Raw genomic sequence first — 22,534 nt, 5'->3', positions numbered from 1 at the left:
GTGTGTACACAAAAGGTAAGGGGCTTATTCCCAATACTATTTTAAATGCCATTGAGCTTGGCTCTTTACTAGACTCTAGTCATTTTACTTTAGTGAGACTGTGCTCTAATAGTTTCTCTTCAGATCTATTTGTATTCTGAATGATTGGTTTTCAATTCTTAGGTTTATTATTCTGCACCCTAAATTATGTTATTTCTACAGCTAAATTTGGCCACACACTCTTCTATCGTAGGGTTGCTTAACAAATAGGAGTACTCTTTTTTAAGGTATCTTCAACTAGTGATAATTAGAAGGCTTTGCCAGCTGTTTCATAACCATTTTCCAAATTATATTTTATCAGGTATATTTTGGGCATGGGGAAAGACCTATCAGGATTACAAAACCCAAGTTCTGAAATGCCTTTCTGAGTGACATACAACAGAGGAAACTGTTGTTATTTCTTTTGTCAAGAAAGATAGGGGCAGCTAGGTAGCACAGTGGATAGGGCACCAGCCCTGGATTCAGGAAGACCTGAGTTCAGACACTTAACACTTACTAGCTATGTGACCCTGGGCAAGTCACTTAACCTCAATTGCCCCGCAAAAAAAAAAAAAGGAGAAAAAAAAGGAAAAAAAAGAAAGATAGCATATTCTTTGTATGATGTATGGCAGAACCAGAAAACTAAGGGCTGAATGCTCTTCTCAGTTGCAAGATGGCTCCTGGGTACTTAGGTGGAAAGTATAGTAAATGGAATAGCTTAATTTTGATGAATTCAATTAATAGAAGGATAACACAACATTTATCCTAAGGGAAAACAAAAGACAACTTTCAATTTCTTCATTTTGCTGCATTTATGTCCTAGCCAACAAAATTACAAAAGTACTTAGTTGGTACTGTATAGCAACTCTTTGGCAAACCTTGTGAAACTTAACTAAGTTTCTTTTATTTACAGAATACACAACTAAAAACGTTCAAAATCATTGATTTTTGAAGTAATATTTGAAATGTGCAAATATACTCATTTAAATTTTCTTCTCTGGTGAGTTCTGTGGTTCCAGGACAGGGAACAAGATCTCTTATTAAGAACCAATATTTTAACACAAATACATTTCCTTCAATCCTTCCCTAAACCAAAAGTGCATGTTCAGTATAAGCACATTATATATGAAGGTACAAAGCTTAACATCTCATAGGCAACACTGCAGTGGAATTTAAATTCAGTTCAAATGATGAAGAGAAAGTTGCTAGCACAACAAATCTGGAACAAGTTCCTGGGGATTATGCAAGGAATCATCAAAGCGAAATCGTTTGGAAACTGTACTAATGTCCTCGGGAATATTCTCTTTATCTTCTCGATCACCACAGGTTCCATTACAAGTAGATTTAGTGGTTTTGTCATCTGAGTTTCTGACTGTGTGCTCCTGAGTCTGAGAAGAACAGGAAGTTTCTTCGGGATGAAACAAGTCTACAAAGTCCTGTTGCTGGAGCCACGGATGAGAGAGACAATCTTCTGCTGTTGGTCTGTCCCTGTAAATGAAAAGAAGAAGGCTCATGGAGGTCTCCTATAACACAGAGAATACTCTCAGTTCTCTGGACCTTTTCTTTGAAAGAACAAGCCCTAATCTGGAAAGACAGGCTAATAGAACTAGCCCTAAACTCTCAGTAAGAAAGCTTGGTCCTAGTCCTGGATCTACATTCACAACATTAGGAAGTACACAGCCTGTCTTTGCCATGGCCTTCCTATGTTCAAAATGGGAATATCATCTATTTTACCTCTTACTAGGCTTGGCGATTAAGATTGGAGAGGGAAAAATGTTCTGAGCTTTTCTGGTGTGAAAGAAGCTCCCTAATTATGATATTAGGCAAAAATAGCATGATTAACATCATATAGCCAACCTCCAACTGTAGCTAGATGAACTAACACTAAAGAAAGAAGTAACTAGATTAAAAGAAATTACTGAGAATTTCTTTAACACTTCCACACAATTAATTACTATGCCAAACAAGATTCCTTCCATGCAAGTGCATTGCATCTAATTACTCTGTCATAATTTAGAAAGATAATTGTTAGGCAACTCTTAATTTTTTAATGTAAGATATACATGTATATGAGAGGCAGCATGGCTTAGTGAAGGAACTCTTGGACTTTGACTCAGAAATACTTGGATACAAAACCTTTCAACATTTACTAGCTGTGTGAACCTGGGCAAGTTACATAACCTCTGTGAACCTCAGGCAACTCTATGAGACCATAATCTATAGATGAATTTTGCCCTGCATTGGTGGAGAGAATTCTCATACCTTGAGTTCCCAAACCAATGAAACTGAAAGTCCTAGATGTACTGTAGTATAATATGTATGTATACACAATGTTTATATTTGTGCTCACACACATAAAATGTCAAAAATAATAAAACAATGTTTTTAAGATATTTGAGTTAAAAATTTTATTACCTTAGAGTATTCATGAATACCCTCTACTGATCAAATAGCATACTTATTAATAATTATTGATTATGTTACTTACTCTGGGTTTTTTACTAAAAGACACTGAATAAAGTCTTTGGCCAGTTGTGAGACTGATGAAAACATTTCTTCAGAATAATCCACATTGACTTGAGAAATATTGAGGTATGTTTCTTGATTGTCTTCTCCCACAAATGGAGATGTATGCATTAATAACATGTATGCAATTATTCCAACATTCCTGAAAAAGAATCAGAAAAGTAAGAATTCCTTAGCTTGTCATTCAGGGCTCTATGAAGCCTGCATCTATAGTCAAGAAAGCTCAAGGTTTAGCTATGACATTAGCAGTTTCCAAAAGTCATAAGCTCTCAGTCAATAAGTCATGTTTCCAACCTTAGCCTACACTACTTTCCCCTTGCATGGCTATGGTCCAGCTAAAATATACTACTTATCATCTTCTGTACATGTCTAGCGCTCTCCTAGTTCAGTGCCTTTGTTCATACCATTTACCTGGGCTTGCAATTTCCTACCCTAATCCCTTTCCTCTGCCTTTTTAAGACTTTGAATGTTTCAAAGCCACCTCCCACTCCAGCCAACTCTGATTGCCTAGCCAGAAATTATATATTTTTTAAAATGTGCCTTTGCATAACACTTTGTGCATAACACCTCCCTTATTCTGACAAATTCAATTCTTCATTATAGCGACTATATGCATGGAGTTAGAAGAGGAGGTCAGGACAGGATCAAGCAGTGGCGAGTAGTCTAGTTTGCTGCTAACATATAGTACATGAAGGGAAATAGTATGAAAAAGACTGGAAATAGACATTGAAACCAGATGTGGAGAGGTCTTGAATTTCAGGCTTAAGGAGTCTATAGTTTATTCAGGACATAATAGGGAGGTGCCAAAGGAATTTGAATAGCAGAGTAACACAATTAGATTTCTCCATTAGAAGCATTACTGGGATAGCAGTGTGAAGGACAGAAGGATGGCCCAGATAAGAGAGACTGTAGAGAGGGAGGCCACTGAGAGGGTCATTACAATAATTTAGGTGAGATGTAATGAGGCAGCTTGAGGGTATTGGCAGAGTTTGAGTAAAAGTGTAGAAGTGACATCTTAAGGGACTTAGCAGATGATTAAATGTGGGGAGTGGGGTGGAGGAGAGATATGACTTTGAGGGTTGGAGTCTGAGTCAATGGCAGTGCCATCAAGAGACATAAGAAAGTTAGAATAGGGAAAAGTTTGGGGGAAGAGGGATTCAATTTTGGACATGCTGAGTCTAAGGTGTCACAGAAGGATTAAGTGCAGCCAAGTGGGCAGGCGAAAACTGCAGGGTCTTCTGCCTCCATCCAATGTGTGTATACATACTTATGATTTAAAGTTGCTTTCATAAAATGATTAAAATTTATTGGGAAATGCTTTCTCAGTGCTTAATGTGGCTATCTGAGTCAAGTAACAAGTAGAGTTTTAAAAATCTCTTGTAGCAAATGACTTCAACATCAAGTGCAGCTAATCAACAATTAGTTTCAACACTTTCAACAGACATCCAAATAATCCCCTTTCCACCCTATGTAATGCATACTAGAAAACTTGCAATTAAAAAGGTTACAATAGAAAAAATATTAAAATGGTTAAGATAGAAAAATATTAAGATAACTAACAAAAACTTACCACATGTCTGTGGCTGTGGTAATAGGATCATAGTTCAACACTTCTGGAGCTGAAAAGTAAAAGTCAAATTACACACCATGTACAAATTACTTTTTTATTTAAGTAACTTTTCATGTTTGTTTTTGATTTTGGAAAGCATGGGAACTCAGGAGATTATTTGGTTAACACGTTTACTGCAGTGTCAAACATGCGATTGGCTGATCATTAAAAATATTTGTCAATGAATAATTGCTCAAAGAGGTTCAAAGCACTCACAATCAATACTTTTAGAATGGTGCTTGTTTGGGTTGTAAAATTTCCCTAGTCCAGACAAAGTGCTGGGAGAGCCAATCTGAAGAAATAAAAATGATGAGTTCTAGACTATTTTTCATATTTGTTATCATACAAATGATTTCAGCACAATAATCTTTAATTCCAGTGGGTTCCTTTTGTCACTATCACTTTAGTATCCCCTTTCCATACAGTATCTTGTGCTTTTAAGCAATGGTCAAAAGGAAAAGAAGGTGCCTCCTCTGTTGAAGATGCTAGAAAACAGTGTTCTCCTATCCTCACTGCCCTCTTCAAAACAGCTGCTTTCCTTCTACTCAGAAGAGTGCAGCAGTCAGCTGAAGCCTTCCATGGCTGCTCCTCAGAGAGATTTGTTGGGTTGAACCAGCCTTGAACCCTACACTTTCAAAGCCTGAAGGAGCTTAAGGTAGTAAACCATTTGCTACACTTGGACTCTACTTTTTACCTGCAACTAATTTTGTTGGTCTACACTGTTGATTTTTGTCTCCACTCTCAGATTCCAGCACTTCTTGGCTGCCAGTTGCTGTGCTAGCAAACAGGAACATATCTTTCATCTCTAACCATTTTTAGACCTTGGGCTGAACACCTGTTGTTGAACTCTTCTATGTTAGACAGTCCCAACCTTTGGGTCTCTCCTCCCTCACAGACTCTCAGTGAATTTTCTTTCTACTAACCACCTCAACATCAATAAGTCCCAGATCCATTCTTGATCTGTTGCTGGCCAGGTGACTCATGGTACTGACTCATGGGATAAAACCTCAGTCAGCATCAAGGAAGGCTCATAGATCCCACTGAAAATATCCTGAGTAAATATATACTGGACCTGCAGACTTACTTTTAAAATATGCACTCTGGAACTAAATATATACTGGAAATAGATGTTACAAATAATTCTCTCAACAGTATTAATGATCTACTTTTTGAAAAATTAAATTTGGCTATAGAAAGTAAAAGGAAAATTCTTACCTAGGTATTCAGGAGTTCCCATTATTTCTCTCAGTTCACATGCATTCCCTATTTTCCGAGACATTCCAAAATCTACAATTTTTATGTCTCCAAGTGGAGAAATGCTGCTTAATAAGATATTCTGAGGCTGCACAAAAGAAAATAAAAAGATTATTAATATACTCTAAAATAGCTTATTCTTTGTTAAAACTACAGCACTAATTTTAGACAAGAAACAAATCAAATTTGAATTTGTTCAGTTTCAAATATATTGGAATCACTGAAATGTGAGGCAAAATGGAAATATTTTATACACACAGATGTATGTGTATGTATATGTGTGTCTATATATACATATATATGCATATGTACACACACACACATACACATACACATATATAGACACACATATACATATACCTAATGTCAAATGGAAATTTTTATATACACTTAATGCCTGTTAAAGTTCAGGTTTCATTACAAATACCCTTTATAAAGGAAAATTACAACACTAAACCTCTAGATTCAAATGATTTTCAGGTTATGTTTTTGTTTGTGACTGGTCCTGTAATTTCACTGATGTGGGGAACTATTATAGGTGGCTCAGGGATAGAGCATTGGGTCTAAAGTCAGAAAGACCTGAGTTCAAATCTGCCCTTAGACGTACTTGCTTTGTGCCACTGGGTAAGTCATAATCTCTGCTTTTCTTAAACCACCAAAGAAGGAAATGATAAACCACTTCAGTATTTTTGCCAAGAAAACCCCATGGGCAGCATTGGTGTGCTATGATCTATAGGGTCATGAAGAGTCAGACCACAACTGAAGGACAACATTAACAAAACTTCCACTACCACGGCAGGTCAAATTAGCACCCATTTTGCAACTGTTTTTAGAGAACAGATTGGGCAGCTAGGTGGCTCAGTGGATAAAGCTCAGGCCCAGGATTCAGGAGGACCTGAGTTCAAATCTGGCCTCAGACACTTGACATGTACAAGCTGTGTGACCCTGGGCAAGTCATTTAACCCTCATTGCCCTGCCTCCCCCCCCCCAAAAAAATTATAGGGGCAGTTAGGTGGTGCAGTGGATAAAGCACCGGCCCTGGATTCAGGAGGACCTGAGTTCAAATTCGGCCTCAGACATTTGACACCTACTAGCTGTGTGACCCTGGGCAAGTCATTTAACCCTCATTGCCCTGCCTCCCCCCCCCAAAAAAAATTATAGGGGCAGTTAGGTGGTGCAGTGGATAAAGCACCGGCCCTGGATTCAGGAGGACCTGAGTTCAAATTCGGCCTCAGACATTTGACACCTACTAGCTGTGTGACCCTGGGCAAGTCACTTAACCCTCATTGCCTCACCAAAAAAAAAAAAAAAAAAAAAAAGAAGAAGAAGAAGAGGAAGAGGAAGAAGTGATGTGTAAACAAATAATACAAGAGAACTGATTGCCCAGGACACAAAGTCATATAACCAGTAAGTGCTAAGGATAGAATTTTACCCCAGAGGCCTTCTGAGGGCCCCTCTCTTATGCTAGGCTGCTTCTTTTATGTTCTCTTTTTGAAATTCATAATTACCTAACTCATGATCTTCAGTCTTTTACAGACATAAAAATTTACTACTTAAACGTCAAAGTTGATTGATTTAACATGCTACATTTCTATTTTAGCAATCATGAAATGATACAGTGCTATTATTTACATAATAGAAATGTGACCCACATTCATTTATTTAGAAATGTCAGGAAGAGAGGTGACCCAAACAGACAACTTTTCTGGGTAAATTCAGGACCTATATTTCTCTATCACAACTATTTTAATTGTAAGGTTTCTAATGTAGATTTCAAAACTTAAGATAGAGAGAAAACTGGATGACTGTTGGGAAGTATCTGATGAGCCAAAACAAAATGGAACATATTTTTAAACATAAAAGAACCTTGCTGTGAAAAAACAAATGTGTATTACATAAAGCCCTTTCCTGATAATTCAGGGTCATCATGAGGGACAGCAATTATTTCATTATCCTATACTTTGCCATCCTCAGGGGCTATAAAGGCACATAAATCTTTTCCTTTCTATGCTGAGCTGTCTAGATGCAAAGTACTACTCTTCTTAGTGACTGCTTTTTATGATTTTTCTACTTCTTCCTGCCAGCTCTTCAGGATGTCTAGCTCTAGTAGCTCATCATTGTAGCATCTACTCTGTTGTGATAAGAACTTTTTCCAAATGACCCTTCCAGCCTTATCTTAAAAGTAACACCTTTCACACACTCCAGACAAAGCTGACTACTCACTGTTTTGTTCCCTGACTACTCACAGTACATTGCTTCAGAACCTGTGTTCATACCATGGATTCTTACCCCAATCCCTGTTTATTGAAATGTTACCTATTCTTCCAGGTCCAGTCCAAAATGCTACTTATTTCCCAAAGCCTTCTAGTGTTCCTACCACTAGAAGGAATATCTTTCTTCTTCAGAAATCTCATAGTTCCTTGGTTATCCTTCTCATTATTATAAACATTTTTTTTGTACATATGAGGAAAGCCTCAGCAAAATCCTCTAAGATGCCTAATCATACCATGGGTTCTGGAAGCCTGTGTCATTAGAACTCACAGTCTCTCATGTCCTAGCAAGTTGGAAAGGCATCAAGTAGAAGCCCCTAGGATTATATTTTTGTCATCTAAGGAGCAGCCTACCTAAATTTAGAGAAGCACCTCACCAGGATGGCCACAGGAGAGAATGGACTTTTTTAGCCATGACTCAACAAGACTGTATACTAAAAGGAATTATAATATTCATAGTAGGTGCTAGACTTGGAGTCAGGAAGACCAGAATTCAAATCCTGCTTCAGATGCTTTAAAGCTGTGTGACCTGGGCAACTCACTTAATCTCTCTCAGTCTCAGTTTCCTCATCTGTAAAACTGAGATACTAGCACATATCTAGAAGGGTTTCGAGGATAAAATGATATAAGTATCAAGTCAAGAGTCAAGTGCTATATAAATGTTAGCTATTGTCACTAGTAGACAGAATACTCACACTGTCACAAATCAAAGAGCCTAGGTATTATGTGGCATTATGTATGTCCTTTTCTCAGTTAGATACAAGGGCTCTTTAGAGGCACATGCTGTTTCTTATTTATTTCCCTTACCATTAAAAATCTACTTTTGTTGTTCAGTGGTTTCAGTCATGTTTGGCTCTCCATGACCCTATTTGGGGTTTTTTTGGCAAAGATATTAGAGTGGTTTGCCATTTCCTTCTCCAGTTCATTTTGAAGATGTAGGAAACAGAGACAGAGTTAAGTGACTTAACCAGAATCACACAGCTAGTAAGTGTCTGAGGCCAGATTTTAATTCAGTTCTTCCTGATTACAGGCCCTCCGCTCTATCTATTTTTGCCCCTTAAAACATATAGGATTTATTTAATTCTTCCTTGTATTTGTTACTATGAGATGGGCAACAACATAGTCAAGTTGGTTTAATTTGTGTCTAAAGACCAATTACATAGATTTTGAGAGAAGAGCTCTGAGAAAATTTCATGAATTGTCTGAACTTTGTAAAATCCGGTTTTGGTTTTTAGGGAATTTTTCTGTTCACTTCCCTGTTTTCAATTTTGTTCTGGGTAACTGAGGTAGATGACTAAATGACTTCTGGACAAGTAGGGTATTACTGTATGCTAGCTTCCATTAACTTGGGAGTCTAATAATGTCCCATGGACTGGGGTCATACTATGAAAAAATGATTCGTTTGGCAAATTAAGTTTATCAAATATTTCAGAGAAAATTTTAAACCAACTTAAAATTTTTAAAGGAATTTAGAAAATGTTAGAAGATAACCATATGCTGAGAACTGTGAGAACTCATCACATTGGGATGTGACATCCTTTTCCTTAAAATACTATTAGCGGGGCAGCTAGGTGGTACAGTAGATAGAGCACCTGCCCTGGAGTTAGGAGGACCCAAGTTCAAATCCGGCCTCAGACACTTAACACTTACTAGCTGTGTGACCCTAGGCAAGTCACTTAACCCTAATTGCCTCACCAAAAAACCCCGCAAAAAACACTATTAGCAGCTAGTTATAATTTCCATATATGCTTGAAGATGATAAAACAAGAAAAAATTAAGATTTTTTCATTAAGATCAGTTAATTCATGAATTAACAACAATCTGTGGGATTTTAATGTTCTTATAGGAAGCAGTATAATATATAATGATGTTTTTTATAACATTATGATTAAACAAATTTAGTGCCTCATATGAACATATACACAGGTCTATACAATACTTAAGTCAAAAAGTATACCAAAATTGTAGGATATCAACATATTCTTTGACCTTGTTAGTTGAGGGCTAGATAGGAACAGAAACACTGCACGTAACAAGTCACATGTAATATTACCTTCAAATCAAGGTGTACAATATTGTTTTGATGTAGATAAGAAACTCCTTCCAATATTTGTCTGATAAGTCTGATGATATCATTTTCAGAGACCATTTCAACTAGGTCAGGTAAACATAGGTTGAAAATTTCTCCACCTGCAGCACTGAAAGAAAATCCAAATAATATCAGAATGAACATTTCTACACTTAATTTATCTGAGATGTTATTTTTGGAATGCAACTTTTGCTGAAACAATTTCTTTTATGTTTTAAAAAATTATCTGTTTAGCTATTATATTCATTTAATAACCTGAAAAGCAACATGTAAATTTAATGAGAACAAAGAACAAGAATGTTTATTATGGAAATAATTTATGTAAATTTGGGCTTAGAAGTCAATGCTATTCTGATTGTCATATTAGCCAGCTTTTTTCTTGTAAATTAAGTACCATTAAGAAAAACTGAAAGCTAGTTAACAATCAATGTATTATTTTTGCTACTTTTCATGAGATGATGAAGTAGGCTTATGTAATTTCTAAAATTTAAGATAATTTTACCTGCAATATGTTGATAGCCTCTTTATATTAAGGTGGTTATATAGATCATGGAAATAGAATAAAGAGAAAGAAAGACTACTATTTAACTATTCATTTTTTAAAAATTAAATTAAAATACCTTTATGGTCTATAGCAGGGCTTCTTAAACTTTTTCCACTCCCTTTTAGCCAGAGAAATTATTACTCAACCCAAGACATGTAGGCATATACTGTTGCCAAATTTTTTGCAACCCTTACGTTCATTTATGAGACCCCATATGGGGTCAAGACCCACAAGAAACTTTGATCTATAGGACAAATTGCAGCAGCAAATCAACCATACTGCTTACAATTATTTTTAGTTAATCTGCAGATTAACAGACAGCAGAATCAGATAATTAAGTCTCTAAATTGAAATTATGATCCACAATTCATATGTATTGATAAACATCTGGCAAATTCATATACAAAGGTCAAGTAATTAGCTAATATTCTAATGAACCATGAAGTCTCTAAAGAAATATAAAGTCTTAGAAAGAGTTTAAAAATAATTTTCACTTGTAATGTATACTTAATAAACTTAAAGAGTATTTACCTTTAGCAAATAAAGAAAAGAAATACATTCTCCAATAAATAAACACATGTTCTTATTCAATACAATCACAACTCAATATATATGTTAACTCTGGGGCTTCTCAATAACCTAGAAAACACACACACACACACACACACACACACACAGAGGTATATATGAAAGACTGTCTATCTGGTCAGCATCAAGCTTCCCAGAATCCTTAGGCTTCTGGAATGTCTCTTCCTATAGCAAGAAATTCTCTTTTATCCAAAAGTCTTAGTAGTAAAGTACCAGAGTATCAGAACACCAAGTGACAATGATCATGGCCAAAGTGTTTATGACCAACATGCTGTAATAAGTTGGTTAATCATTCAAAAGGAAAAGAATACTTTTTTCCTATTTGGTAATATCTATAAAAGGCTAAATGTTTTGAGAATAGAAAGGCGGGTTAAAGATCTAGGAAGCAGAGAGATGGAAAAGACCAAAGACAAGAGAATAGTAATAATGATGCCTGGGTATGGTCAATAGCATATACTCCTACAATGGAAAAGAAAAGAATCAAGAACAAAGAGAGAAAACAGAAAAATTCTACACCCTGTGGAAGAGGGAGCCACAAAAACAAAACACCTGTACGGCAGAAGTCACTAAGGGCATTGGTATAACATGTTGGCAGCATACCGACTAGTAAGACTCATGAGTATTTACTATATATAAGAATATTGTAGTACAGTGATACCACTCTTTTATTTACAATACAGCATAATTATTTTTAAAAGACAAGGAAATATATAGTATATTTTATGAAGATTGACAGGGAAAAAAAGTAAAAATAAGAAGGCTCCAGCACCTAAAAGTTAAACCTCTAGTGACCACAATAACTAGAATTGTCACTATAAAACAGCCAAACATATTTCTTAACAGAAAACATTAATAATCAAAAGAAAAGAGTGGTTGATTCAGGTAGTTCTAAAAAGGCTTAATTAAATGGAAAGGAAATAAACAAACAAAAAAAAACCCCAAATCCCTTTTGTTTAATAAGGCTGTCAGGATGAGATAGCTTTTTGTATTGAAATCCTTTCTTTTTCTGAATTACCTTATAGGACTTTGGAAAACAACTGAGTCTTTATAATTAAAGAGCTATAGGAGAAAATGGCAGAAAATGTCTCTAAACTCCAAAAAGATAAAATAAAAATTTTCTAGGGGTGCTTAAATGTTTCACTAATTTTTCATTATACATTGCAAGAAAACAGGCTTGACTGTTTCCATTTATCTAAAGCCTGGCATGGATTCTAGGCAAAACAATCCCTTAATCACTTTTGAATGTCTCTGAATAATCTTCAAGAAGTGCACAATTCTGTTAAAATTCAGGAGCAGCACAGGTGTCAAAGAGACTTGACTTAAAGAATAATTACAGTTGTTAATGATGGTCTTCTCCACAAGGACTTCTTAAAGTCATGTTACCAGATGCTGACCAAATATTGATCCCCATTTTACAGAAACAGAGACAGTGCCATAGAGGGATATTATGTATCAGCTAAGGAGATAATAACCAGGTGCTCGATATTCATAGCATATGACTTTTGAAAGTAGAGCAGCTAAAAATAAGTCACTCCTTATGATCTAGTGCTTTGTATATTAGATGACATTGACTTATTATATTAATAGTCTAAGGTCATTTTGCTTCTTTCACCTGAAAATGCTGACACAGAGGTATTGTAATTTGAAAAGCAATTTAAAAGTAAAAGCAGCAGGTCAGGGGAAAAAAAGAAGTAAAAAGACAAGGATTAAGTTGAAGATTTCTTTTCATTTGACAGGCTGTGCTACTAAGAAATAGTATAATCCCTTTTAAGTTCATAATGCACTCAGTAGGCCCTGTAAAATAAGAGATTTGTAGGATCATCAACTTAGAGCCGGGTGCAACCATAGATGTTTCTAGCCTCATTTCCTCATGGTATAGATGGGGCCCCTGGGCTGGGGGAAGAGGGATGGGGTGGTCAATTGACTCACATAGGAGTTAAGTAGGAGAGCTGAGAACTGAACCCAGGTTCTCTGAATACTCAAACCCATGTTCTTTCCAATATGCCATATTGCCTCTAGTATGGTTAGTCTCTTCTAATTATAATTTTAATGAAAATTGCACAGTGGCTAGCAGCCAATTTTTAAAAATGTTATTATTTTAAAAGAAGTTCCTTATGAGCTCTTGAAAGCCATGCCAAGAAAACATAAGCAGGCCCTACTTGGTTGGAAATGCACCAGGTGCAAGCCTCACAATCCACCTATATCACTTAGGAAAAGCAGTCTGGTAAGTCAGAAGTCAGTCACCAGGTGATTCATTTTTTGGCTGCAGCAACTCATGGAACCATCAATTAAGACACAAAGACACTGTGCTTTGCCTAAGTGGGCTGAGTTCTCATACTAATGAAATTAAGGAACTTTAAAAATATTTAAGGATTTAACATAACTATTTGCAGGCCGGATCCACTACAAATTTAAGTTACATGATCTCAAGTGAGCCCTCACTGGTGGGACCTCGCTGAAGCAAGGCAATCCTTTCATACCTTCCTGATCAACCAGCTCCCTTTTCTCCTCTCCTCCTCATCTCACATCACTCCAATGCTTTCTGCCATTATCTCCTTCATCTGTCTGACATGAAGAGATGGCCTTTCTCATTTCCAAGGTAAACCCCTCTGTGTAAACTCGATCCCATTCCATCCTATTTCTCAAAGAGATTGACTCCTCTATCATAACCACTCTCATTAATCTTCAGTCTTTCACTGTCTACTGGCTTTGGCTCTACTGCCTATAACACAGTCATGTGTCCTCCATACTTGCAAAAATCCTTACTTTATCTGATTAATCTGAATAGCTATTAATTTGTATTTCTCTTGCCTTTCATGGCTAAACTCCTTGAGAAAGAAATCTACAATTGGTATCCCCACCTCCTCTCCCCTTACTCTCTTTCAAAATCTCTGCAGTCTGGTTTCCAACCAAATCATTCAAATGAAACCTCTCTCTCCAAAGTAACCAATGGTCTCTCAATGGCCAAATCTAATGGCCTTTTCTCAGTCCTAATTCTATACCTTTCTTCAGTCTTTGCCAATGTCAATCATCCTCTTCTTGATACTCCTTCTACTCTGCGTTTCTCATGACACGACATTCTCCTGGATATCCTCCTACCTGAATAGTCAGTCCTTCTCCAGTCTTCTTTAGTGAAGATGGGTTCTTCACCCAGGCCATTCCCACTGATGGTTGTCCCCTAAGGGTCTGTACTTGGACAGTCTCTCTTCTTCATCTATACTATTTCATTTGATGATCTCAATAACTCCCATGGATGCAATGATTATTTCTATACAAATGATGCTCAGATCTATTTGCTCAGCCCTAATCTCTCTCCTGACCTCCAGACTTATACCTTCAACTGCCTATAGGGTATCTTAAACTGGATATTCCATAGAAATCATAAACTCCACATGTCCAAAATTGAATTCATTACTCTTTCCTCCCAAGCACTCTCCTCTTCCTAAGTTCCTAGGCCTCTCACGGGCATAACCATCATCTAAATCATCCAGACTTGCAACTTTAGTGTCCTCCATGAGTCCTCATTTGCACTCATCCTACATATTACATTTGCTAAGTACGGTTGATTTTGCCTTCAGATCTCCTTGTAGACATGCTTAACAACATTTCTTATAAACATCCCCTTCTCTCCCTCTGACACAACCACCACCCTGGTATAGGTCTTCTCTGCCTCGTGCTCAGAGTATCACAGCAGCCTGCTGGTTGGTTTCCCTGCCTCAAGTCTATATCCCACTGCAGCCTATCCTCAAGCATGCTGCCAAATTGCTCTTCCTGAGAGCATAGGATTCTTATACCACATCATCCCCCTACTCAATAAACTCTAGCACTTCGGCCTTCTAGCTGGTCCTTGATCACAATGCTCCATCTCCTTACTTCTATGTCCATCCTCATTCAGAGAATATTTGTGTTAATAAATACTGATAACAAGATAAAAGGCCCATTCATTTAATAGTTCACTATAGTTAAAATTTTGAATGAGGAAGAAGTATAGGGTTTTTGTATAACTAAACTATGTATTTTATAGAGCAATAAGAACTAAATTCATGTTTAAAGGTCACATCAAGTTTAAATTAAAAGAACATAGTGGTTATTATGTAAAAAAAAAACTTTGCAAAAAGCTTGGCAATTATCATGGGAAGGGAAATACAACATTTTCTTTTTTAATTAACAAGGAATGGATATTTTTAGGGCAGGCCCATATCATATGGCATATACTGGTCATATTACTTTGTGTATGGACACTAATAGCTTATTTTTAGTTTTAGTTTTAAAGATGAGCTAAGGGTTACCTTGCAAGCCAACAATTATGCTATGCTCACATGGCTTTCAAGAAATAAGTAGGAACTATGTTAGATAGAATGTTTTATTTTCTATAACCAAGAATGTTGTATTGTTGTTTAATGCGTTGTAACTCAAGCTGTACGTAAATTTTAATATTCATAAATTAATAGATTAGTAGGAAGAGGGAAAAATCTCTTCAAATCATGATTCAACCTGAGTTATGATTTTGGGATTTCAAAGCTATTGTCCTTGCACTGAGTTACTGAGGGTCACTGGAAGGTAAGCTTCTCTGACTTGTACTATTACTTCTGCTGCTGCTTACAACAACTATAAAACTTTTAGGGTACCATGGGATCCATTTCCTAACCTGTTAAAAATATCTACACAGAATGAAAAATGTAATTTACAATTAAGCTAAAATATACTCAAGATATATTGGGGGGGCAGAAAAGGTGGGAGAGAAAATAAATGTTTATAAATTTAAAAAAATTAACAAGAAAATTTCCATAATATATGGAACATGACCACTTCTAAAATAAGTATGTCAAGGGGCGGCTAGGTGGCGCAGTGGATAAAGCACCGGCCCTGGATTCAGGAGTACCTGGGTTCAAGTCTGGCCTCAGACACTTGACACTTACTAGCCGTGTGACCCTGGGCAAGTCACTTAACCCCCATTGCCCCGCGCAAAAAAAAAAAAATTAAAAAAAAAAAAAGTATGTCACAAAGATTTCTTCCCACATTCCTCAAATTCAATTATAATAGCTGAAATGTATAAAGTACCTTAAAGTTTACATTGGACTTTCCTAACAACCTTGTGAGGTAAGTTGACTAATTATCATTATCCTTATTTTATAGGTAAAACTGAGGTTTAGGGAAGTAAAGGGTCTTGTTTGTGATCATCCATGTAGAAAATGTCAGTGCTGGGATTCGAAGCTAAGTTTCTCATTTCCAAATCTAGCGCTCTTCCTACTATACCATCCTGCTGCCACCCTAACAATATTGAATTTCTTTTATCAGTTCTTATCATTGAGATAAAGCTAAAAAAGTTATTTTCTTAAGGTAATAGCTAGTCAGGGGCAGCCAGGTGGCGCAGTGGATAAAGCACCAGCCCTGGATTCAGAAGGACCTGAGTTCAAATTTGACCTCAGACACTTGACACTTACTAGCTGTGTGACCCTGGGCAAGTCACTTAATCCTCATTGCCCCACAAAAAAACAAAAAACAAAACAAACATAATAGCTAGTCAATGGAAGGCCTGGAAAAGGGATGTTTGTTTTTAAATTGACCATGACTGATATTTTCAATGGGTCAGTGGTGCACAATTTAAAACAAAACAAAACAACCCCCTCTCTATCTTTTGTCTACAAGAATTTAGACTTTCTGACTCTGGTTCAGAGATAGTTCTAATGAATTGTTTCAAATATGAAATTAAATGAGTGATTTAAGCAAATATAAGTAACTTGATAAGGTAAAGAGATGGTTCCAAAGGAAAGTGAAGTTTTGTATTTCTCAAACAGAACAAAAAGATTAAATTCAGAGAAAGGCATTAGATTAGAAAGGGGGAAAGGAGAAATTTTACTCTGTAGTCATTAAGTACTCATGTGATTAGGTGCTTTCCTTTTATGTAAAGAAAGAAATTCCTCAATACAGAGGACAAAGTATGTTAATAAGATAATTGATACATAATTCTTAGGCTAGAACATAAATTAGCAACTAACTAAAATTACTACATGTACTAATATAAGATTCTTCTGAAAATTTCTTTGCTTTTGATGCATCAAAAAACAAAACCTGCTGATCAGTTACCACTTTATCACAAGAACACATACTTACTATTCCAACACCAAAATGATTTCATTTGAAGTTTCATAGATTTCATGGAGATTAATCACACGGGAACTGGACTCTGTTAATTCCAGCACAGCAATTTCATGTAGGATCTCTGCTCGACAATCCTGACCTCTTCTTCTCTTCTTTAGAAATTTAGCAGCATATTCTTGGTCGGTGGATTTTGAAATACATTGTCTGACCACAGCAAATTTTCCTCTGTAAAAGAGGGGAAAATCAACTTTGGTTTTTAAATCAAAGTGCCATATACAGAGTAATTCCTCTAAGACCACCAAGTCTTTCAAACATCCACATCACTAACGTATCTGCCGTATCTGGGTTACTAAACAAGACTACATTTTTATCTACTGTTACATAAACTGTGTGTTCTGTTACACCAAGGAAACTACAAGTAGTTCATCAAATCTGGTCTTATAAAGTGGGCAATAATCATGAAACACAATTATTTTCTTGCCTAACAGACTGAAATGATTCATTGCTTTAAGATGCATATTAAAAGTTGGTCTCAAATATCATAATAGATAAAAGTAAATTATGGTCCTAAATAATATAACGGATAAAACAAAACAAGACTGAAAAATCGATGGTTGACTGTAACAGGTGAACTTGTGTGACAGAGAAATAAAAGTTACTTTCTCAGTCAGATTGATCTTAAAGTTTAAAGTTGGTCATGTATATTTGCAGCCCATGTTTATTGTTATTTATTATTATTCCTTTATACTATTACTGAGTATATATGTAGTGGATGCCATTGACCAAAACAAACAAACAAAAATCAGCATCACAGCAAGGAGATAAGGGTATTTTAAAGTCCTGCTTTACAGCTATTTAAATTTTCCCAAGTATCAATATCTATAAAACTAATTTGCTTCCCTCACACATTGCTATTTGTATTTAGGACTAAAGAGATAAGTTTTGTGGCATTTTTTCATTCACATATTTTAAATTATGTATAAACACAAAAATGGAACATCAAAATTTATTTCCATAAACACATGACAGTCTCATTTGTTTTCATCAGAAAACAATTCCTCCCATTAATATAGCTCCCCCTAAAAAGTACAGCTTATTTAATCTTAGCAAATCTTACTTCCGTGAAAAGCAAAAACTGTGTTTAAAGCAAAAATTGCAATTTGAAGTTTAAAAAAAAAGAATCCAGAATAGGCAAAAGACAGTCTGCATCAAGTGCTCAACAATCCAATGGGTGAAACAACGAGCTAACAAATATGTACAACCAATCTATATACAGGATAAGTAGGAAATACTTAAGACACTAGAATTAAGAGGGTTTGAGAAAGGCTTCATGTAAAGATGAGATTTTAGTTGAAAATGAAGGGGGGAATCAAGGTGATTTCAGGTTTCAGAAGATATCAAAAAAAATCACATTACCATACACAGAATAGCTAGCCAAGGTAATAAAGATCCTAGAGATAAAGTATCCTTTTTAAAAAAGCAATAATTTGTAATAACAATTATGACCTTAAGGCTACATTGTAATGTCATGAATTACCAGTATCAGGAAGGAAAAAAAAAAACAGGATGAATACTCTCAAAAACTAAATATTAGCGGGCGGCTAGGTGGCGCAGTGGATAAAGCACTGGCTCTGGATTCAGAAGGACCTGAATTCAAACTAGATCTCAGACACTTGACACTTACTAGCTGTGTGACCCTGGGCAAGTCACTTAACCCTCACTGCCCACCCCCCCAAAAGAAGGAAAGAAAACTAAATATTAGTAATAATGATGATAAGGATGATAACAGAGCTAACATTATATAGTACTTACAATGTGTCAGATACTATGCTAATGCTTTACAGTTATCATCTCATTTGATCCTCACAACAATCCTAGAAGGAAGCTGCTATTATTATCTTCATTTTACAGGTTAGGAAAGCAAGGCAAACAGGGGTAGTGTGACTTGCCCAGGGTCACACAACTAATAAGTATCTGAGGTAAGAGTTGAACTCAGGTCTTCCTGACTCCAGGACTTCCAGACTCAAGCCTAGTGCTCTATCCACTGCACCACATAGCTGCCTCAAATTCTAATTGGGCCAAAATTTTAATACTATTTAAGTTTTAAAGATTGTTAAAGACATATTATATACAAGGTAGCTGGGTACAGGGTAATTTAGGATCACCAACCAAAAATAGGGCCTTCCCTCGAAACTTTCAAATTTTTACTTGTAGGTATTTACAGCTGTATTTTAGAGATATAAGTATTTTTAAAAGGCAGTATGGTGAAATAATTAGAGAGCCTGCCTTGGAACCAGGAAGACTTGGGTTCAAGTCACATCTCTTACAAATAGGGCTATTTGACCTTAGGCAAGTCACTTAAACTCTCCAGCATCAGACAATTCTCAAAGACTTTACAAACTGCCAAGCTGCATCAGCATAAGGAGTTAGTTTCCTTACTGGGAGTGCCCCATATCATGAAATCACAGGCCTAGTCCCATCCCTATTTTATAAATCAGAAGCCTGGCACCAAAGCTAAATTTTTCATTTATATGCTATTAAATTAGGTTATTTAAATTGCTTTTGTCAAAATGCCAGGTAATCCATTTTCCTTTAACTCTGAAATGCTAGTCACATTTTAAAAGTGTAAAAGGAACCCTGCTCCTAAATTAAATTATTCAATATTTAATTGCAAAATGGTGGAATAAATAAAATGAATTACACATCTTAACTTGGGCATCTAAAAATTCTTTCGTAACAAGAATTCTCAACACAGGTAGGTACTCAGCAGCTAAAACGCTTTGCAGTTAGTCTGCTGCATTCTACATTACATAATAAAATTTTAAAGACAAAAAAAAAGAAAAGCCCAAACCCACAAAGGAAGTTGACATTTATTTCTGAATCTGCCTCACCCAACCACAAGAAGTTCTATGAAAACTTGCTTCAGTTAAAAAAAAAATCTTAAACTTTACCCAACATATTCTAAAAAACAGGAACAACTCAAGTTTCTTGAGAATACTCAGAACTTTACTAGTAACTTCCGTATGGTTTCCTTCTATTTACTTAAAGGTTATGTGTTGGTTTTTTTTTTCCTGAAATACTTTATGGGAATGAAAAACAGCTGAATGAAAAAAGCTTTATTATGCATCACCCATTAAATCTGTATGGGTCTGCACTTTAAAAAGTGCAAAAATACTAACTGCAACAAGATCCTAATTTCTGCTTCCCAGGCCCATAAACCAATTGAATTTGGTAAACAAATTCAAAGAATATTTTAAAAGTTCATGAAAGGAGAAGTATCAGCAGTTTCAATTCATCAATGTTTAAAAAAATAGTATTCATTTCATGAATTATGACCCTATCCTAACTAAATCATAGGAAGCTTTTGTTTCTTTTTGCAGGAGGTGAGAATGAGTAAATACAATGGAGAGGTTAATCACTTTCCATCTCTGTACTAAACAGGTACCTCAGGAATATATAAGTATATTTAAACTACACATTTAACTTAAACAAATGATTTTCAATTTCTAATGGTGCCTCATTTGTAAAAACAAAAGGCAAACAAATCCCACCTTTAATTAAGGGTTCTGTTATACATTATCAAAGATTAAGTGCTCTAAATCTCCCAAACTACTATTTGCCAAAATGTTCTAAAGTTCCTAATCCTTCTCACTGTGGCTGTGATACTTCTATCCTTTTATTTCAACATTCACCTTCTTCCACTTCTTTCTCCTACATCTTCCATTCTTACAGGTCTCCCCAACGCCGAAATACAAAACTGTCCCTCAAACCTTCTACCCCTTCATGCAGGCAGTCCATTCATGACATGTCAATGCCAAGGGTACTCTTAATCCAATGCAGAAGTTTCCTCACCATCTATTTGCTCATCAATTCCTTGCAATCTTGTTTCTAAACCTACCGTTCTACTCAAACTGCTCTGATAAGATTATTAATCTCATCTCCAGATCTCATGACCCTTCCTTAATCTGAGAACCATCCATCTTCCTTATACTGTATCTCCCTGGCATTTGCCACTGCTATCTTCTCCATGATATGATCTTCTCTTGTCTTGACATATTGACATATTGTTCCTAGCTTCCTTCCTATCATCAGCCTCATTCACAGTAGAGATCATTAGAGATGAAGAAACCTTAGAGATTACTGTGTTTAACCATGACATTTTACAGATGAGGAAAACTCATCTAGAAGATCTCTAAGGACTTGAGTGTTAAGTGTTCTGCCCAAGGTCAGATAAGTGGAATCTGAGCCAGGATCAGAATCCAGGTTGTCAAGCTTAATCAATGACCTGGGTCTCCTGTAATGTCTCCTCTTTTCAACCCATTAAGGTTGGTTTCCCTGAGCATCTATCCTCGATTCTGATCTTTGTCTATGCTCTCTTCATAGTAAACTTCATTTATGCCAGTAATTGCAATGTTTACCTCTACATGAATGATTCTCAATTGTAGATCTTCAGGTCTGAACTCTCTCCAGAGCTCAAGATCCATCTTTACAAATACCTGCTAGATATATCCACTTTAATATTCTACCAGCAAATCAAATTCAACCTGTACCAAAACTGAACTATCAGTTGTTAAACATTTATGGACATATTCCTTACATTAATTCCTCTAACCAATTATTTAGTAGTCAAAAAGCTATTAACTACCTTACAATATTTTTCTCCTCCTTTCTATTTTTATTGCCTAGTATAGATCTGCACTGATTTAAAAAATAAAAAGGTCAAACAGCACAAGATCAAGCAAAAATCTATGGAGTACTCTACTGGAGACCTCTTTCTAAATAGGCATTAAAAAACTGACTACTTCTTGGGTCCTGCCATTCAACCAGTCCTCAACTCTCATCAAGGTCATTTCTCTACCCATTTTCAACATGAGTAGAATGAAAGGTTTTCTCAAAAGCTTTTCTAAAATCTCTATCTGCTAGTCTGATAACAGTCAACAAAGGAAATAATATTAGTTTATCATCACTTGTTTTTGGTTTTTTTTGTTTTTTGTTTTTTGGTGAGGCAATTGGGGTTAAGTGACTTGCCCAAGGCCACACAGCTAGTAAGAGTGTCTGAGAGGTGGCGCAGTGGATAGAGCACTGGCTCTGGATTCAGGAGGACCTGAGTTCAAATCTGGCCTCAGACACTTGACACTAGCTGTGTGACCCTGGGCAAGTCACTTAACCCTCATTGTCCCACAAAAAAACCCAAAAAACCCAACAACAAAAGAGTGTCTGAGGTTGGATTCAAACTCAGGTCCTCCTGCATCCTGGGCTGGTGCTCTATCTACTGCGCCACCTAGCTGTCCCCATCACTTGTTTTTGATGTAGCCATTTTTTGAATAGTGCTTTCTTTTCTGAATGATGTTCAGGAACTATTCCTTTCATGATACATTTGAGAATTTTTCCAGTAATCAAAGTCTAACTCATTGGCCTATATTACTGTATACACAAAGTATTCTCTTCTTTTTCTTTTTGGAAAATCAAGGTAACATGGACCCTTCTGCCACCCAGAACTCCTCCTGAATTCCATGATCTTTTACAGATCACAC

The 22,534-nt window shown here is 36.1% G+C and overlaps 1 protein-coding gene across 1 annotated transcript in view; it reads right to left on the bottom strand.

Moving 5' to 3' along the window:
- Nucleotides 1-900: 900 nt before the first annotated feature.
- The window catches only part of STK17B (serine/threonine kinase 17b), a 37,958-nt gene continuing 16,324 nt past the window's right edge, over nt 901-22,534 (bottom strand). The window contains exons 3-8 of the mRNA XM_043990419.1: nt 17,013-17,225; nt 9,731-9,875; nt 5,369-5,495; nt 4,115-4,163; nt 2,507-2,686; nt 901-1,506 (exon numbers count right to left, since the gene is read on the bottom strand). Coding sequence (XP_043846354.1) covers nt 1,224-1,506; nt 2,507-2,686; nt 4,115-4,163; nt 5,369-5,495; nt 9,731-9,875; nt 17,013-17,225 — 997 coding nt within the window. The 3' untranslated portion in view covers nt 901-1,223. The remainder of the gene's footprint in view (nt 1,507-2,506; nt 2,687-4,114; nt 4,164-5,368; nt 5,496-9,730; nt 9,876-17,012; nt 17,226-22,534) is intronic.

This window comes from Dromiciops gliroides, chromosome 3 (assembly GCF_019393635.1).
Source record: "Dromiciops gliroides isolate mDroGli1 chromosome 3, mDroGli1.pri, whole genome shotgun sequence".
NCBI lineage: Eukaryota > Metazoa > Chordata > Mammalia > Microbiotheria > Microbiotheriidae > Dromiciops > Dromiciops gliroides.
This window is presented reverse-complemented; position numbering and strand designations above follow the sequence as displayed.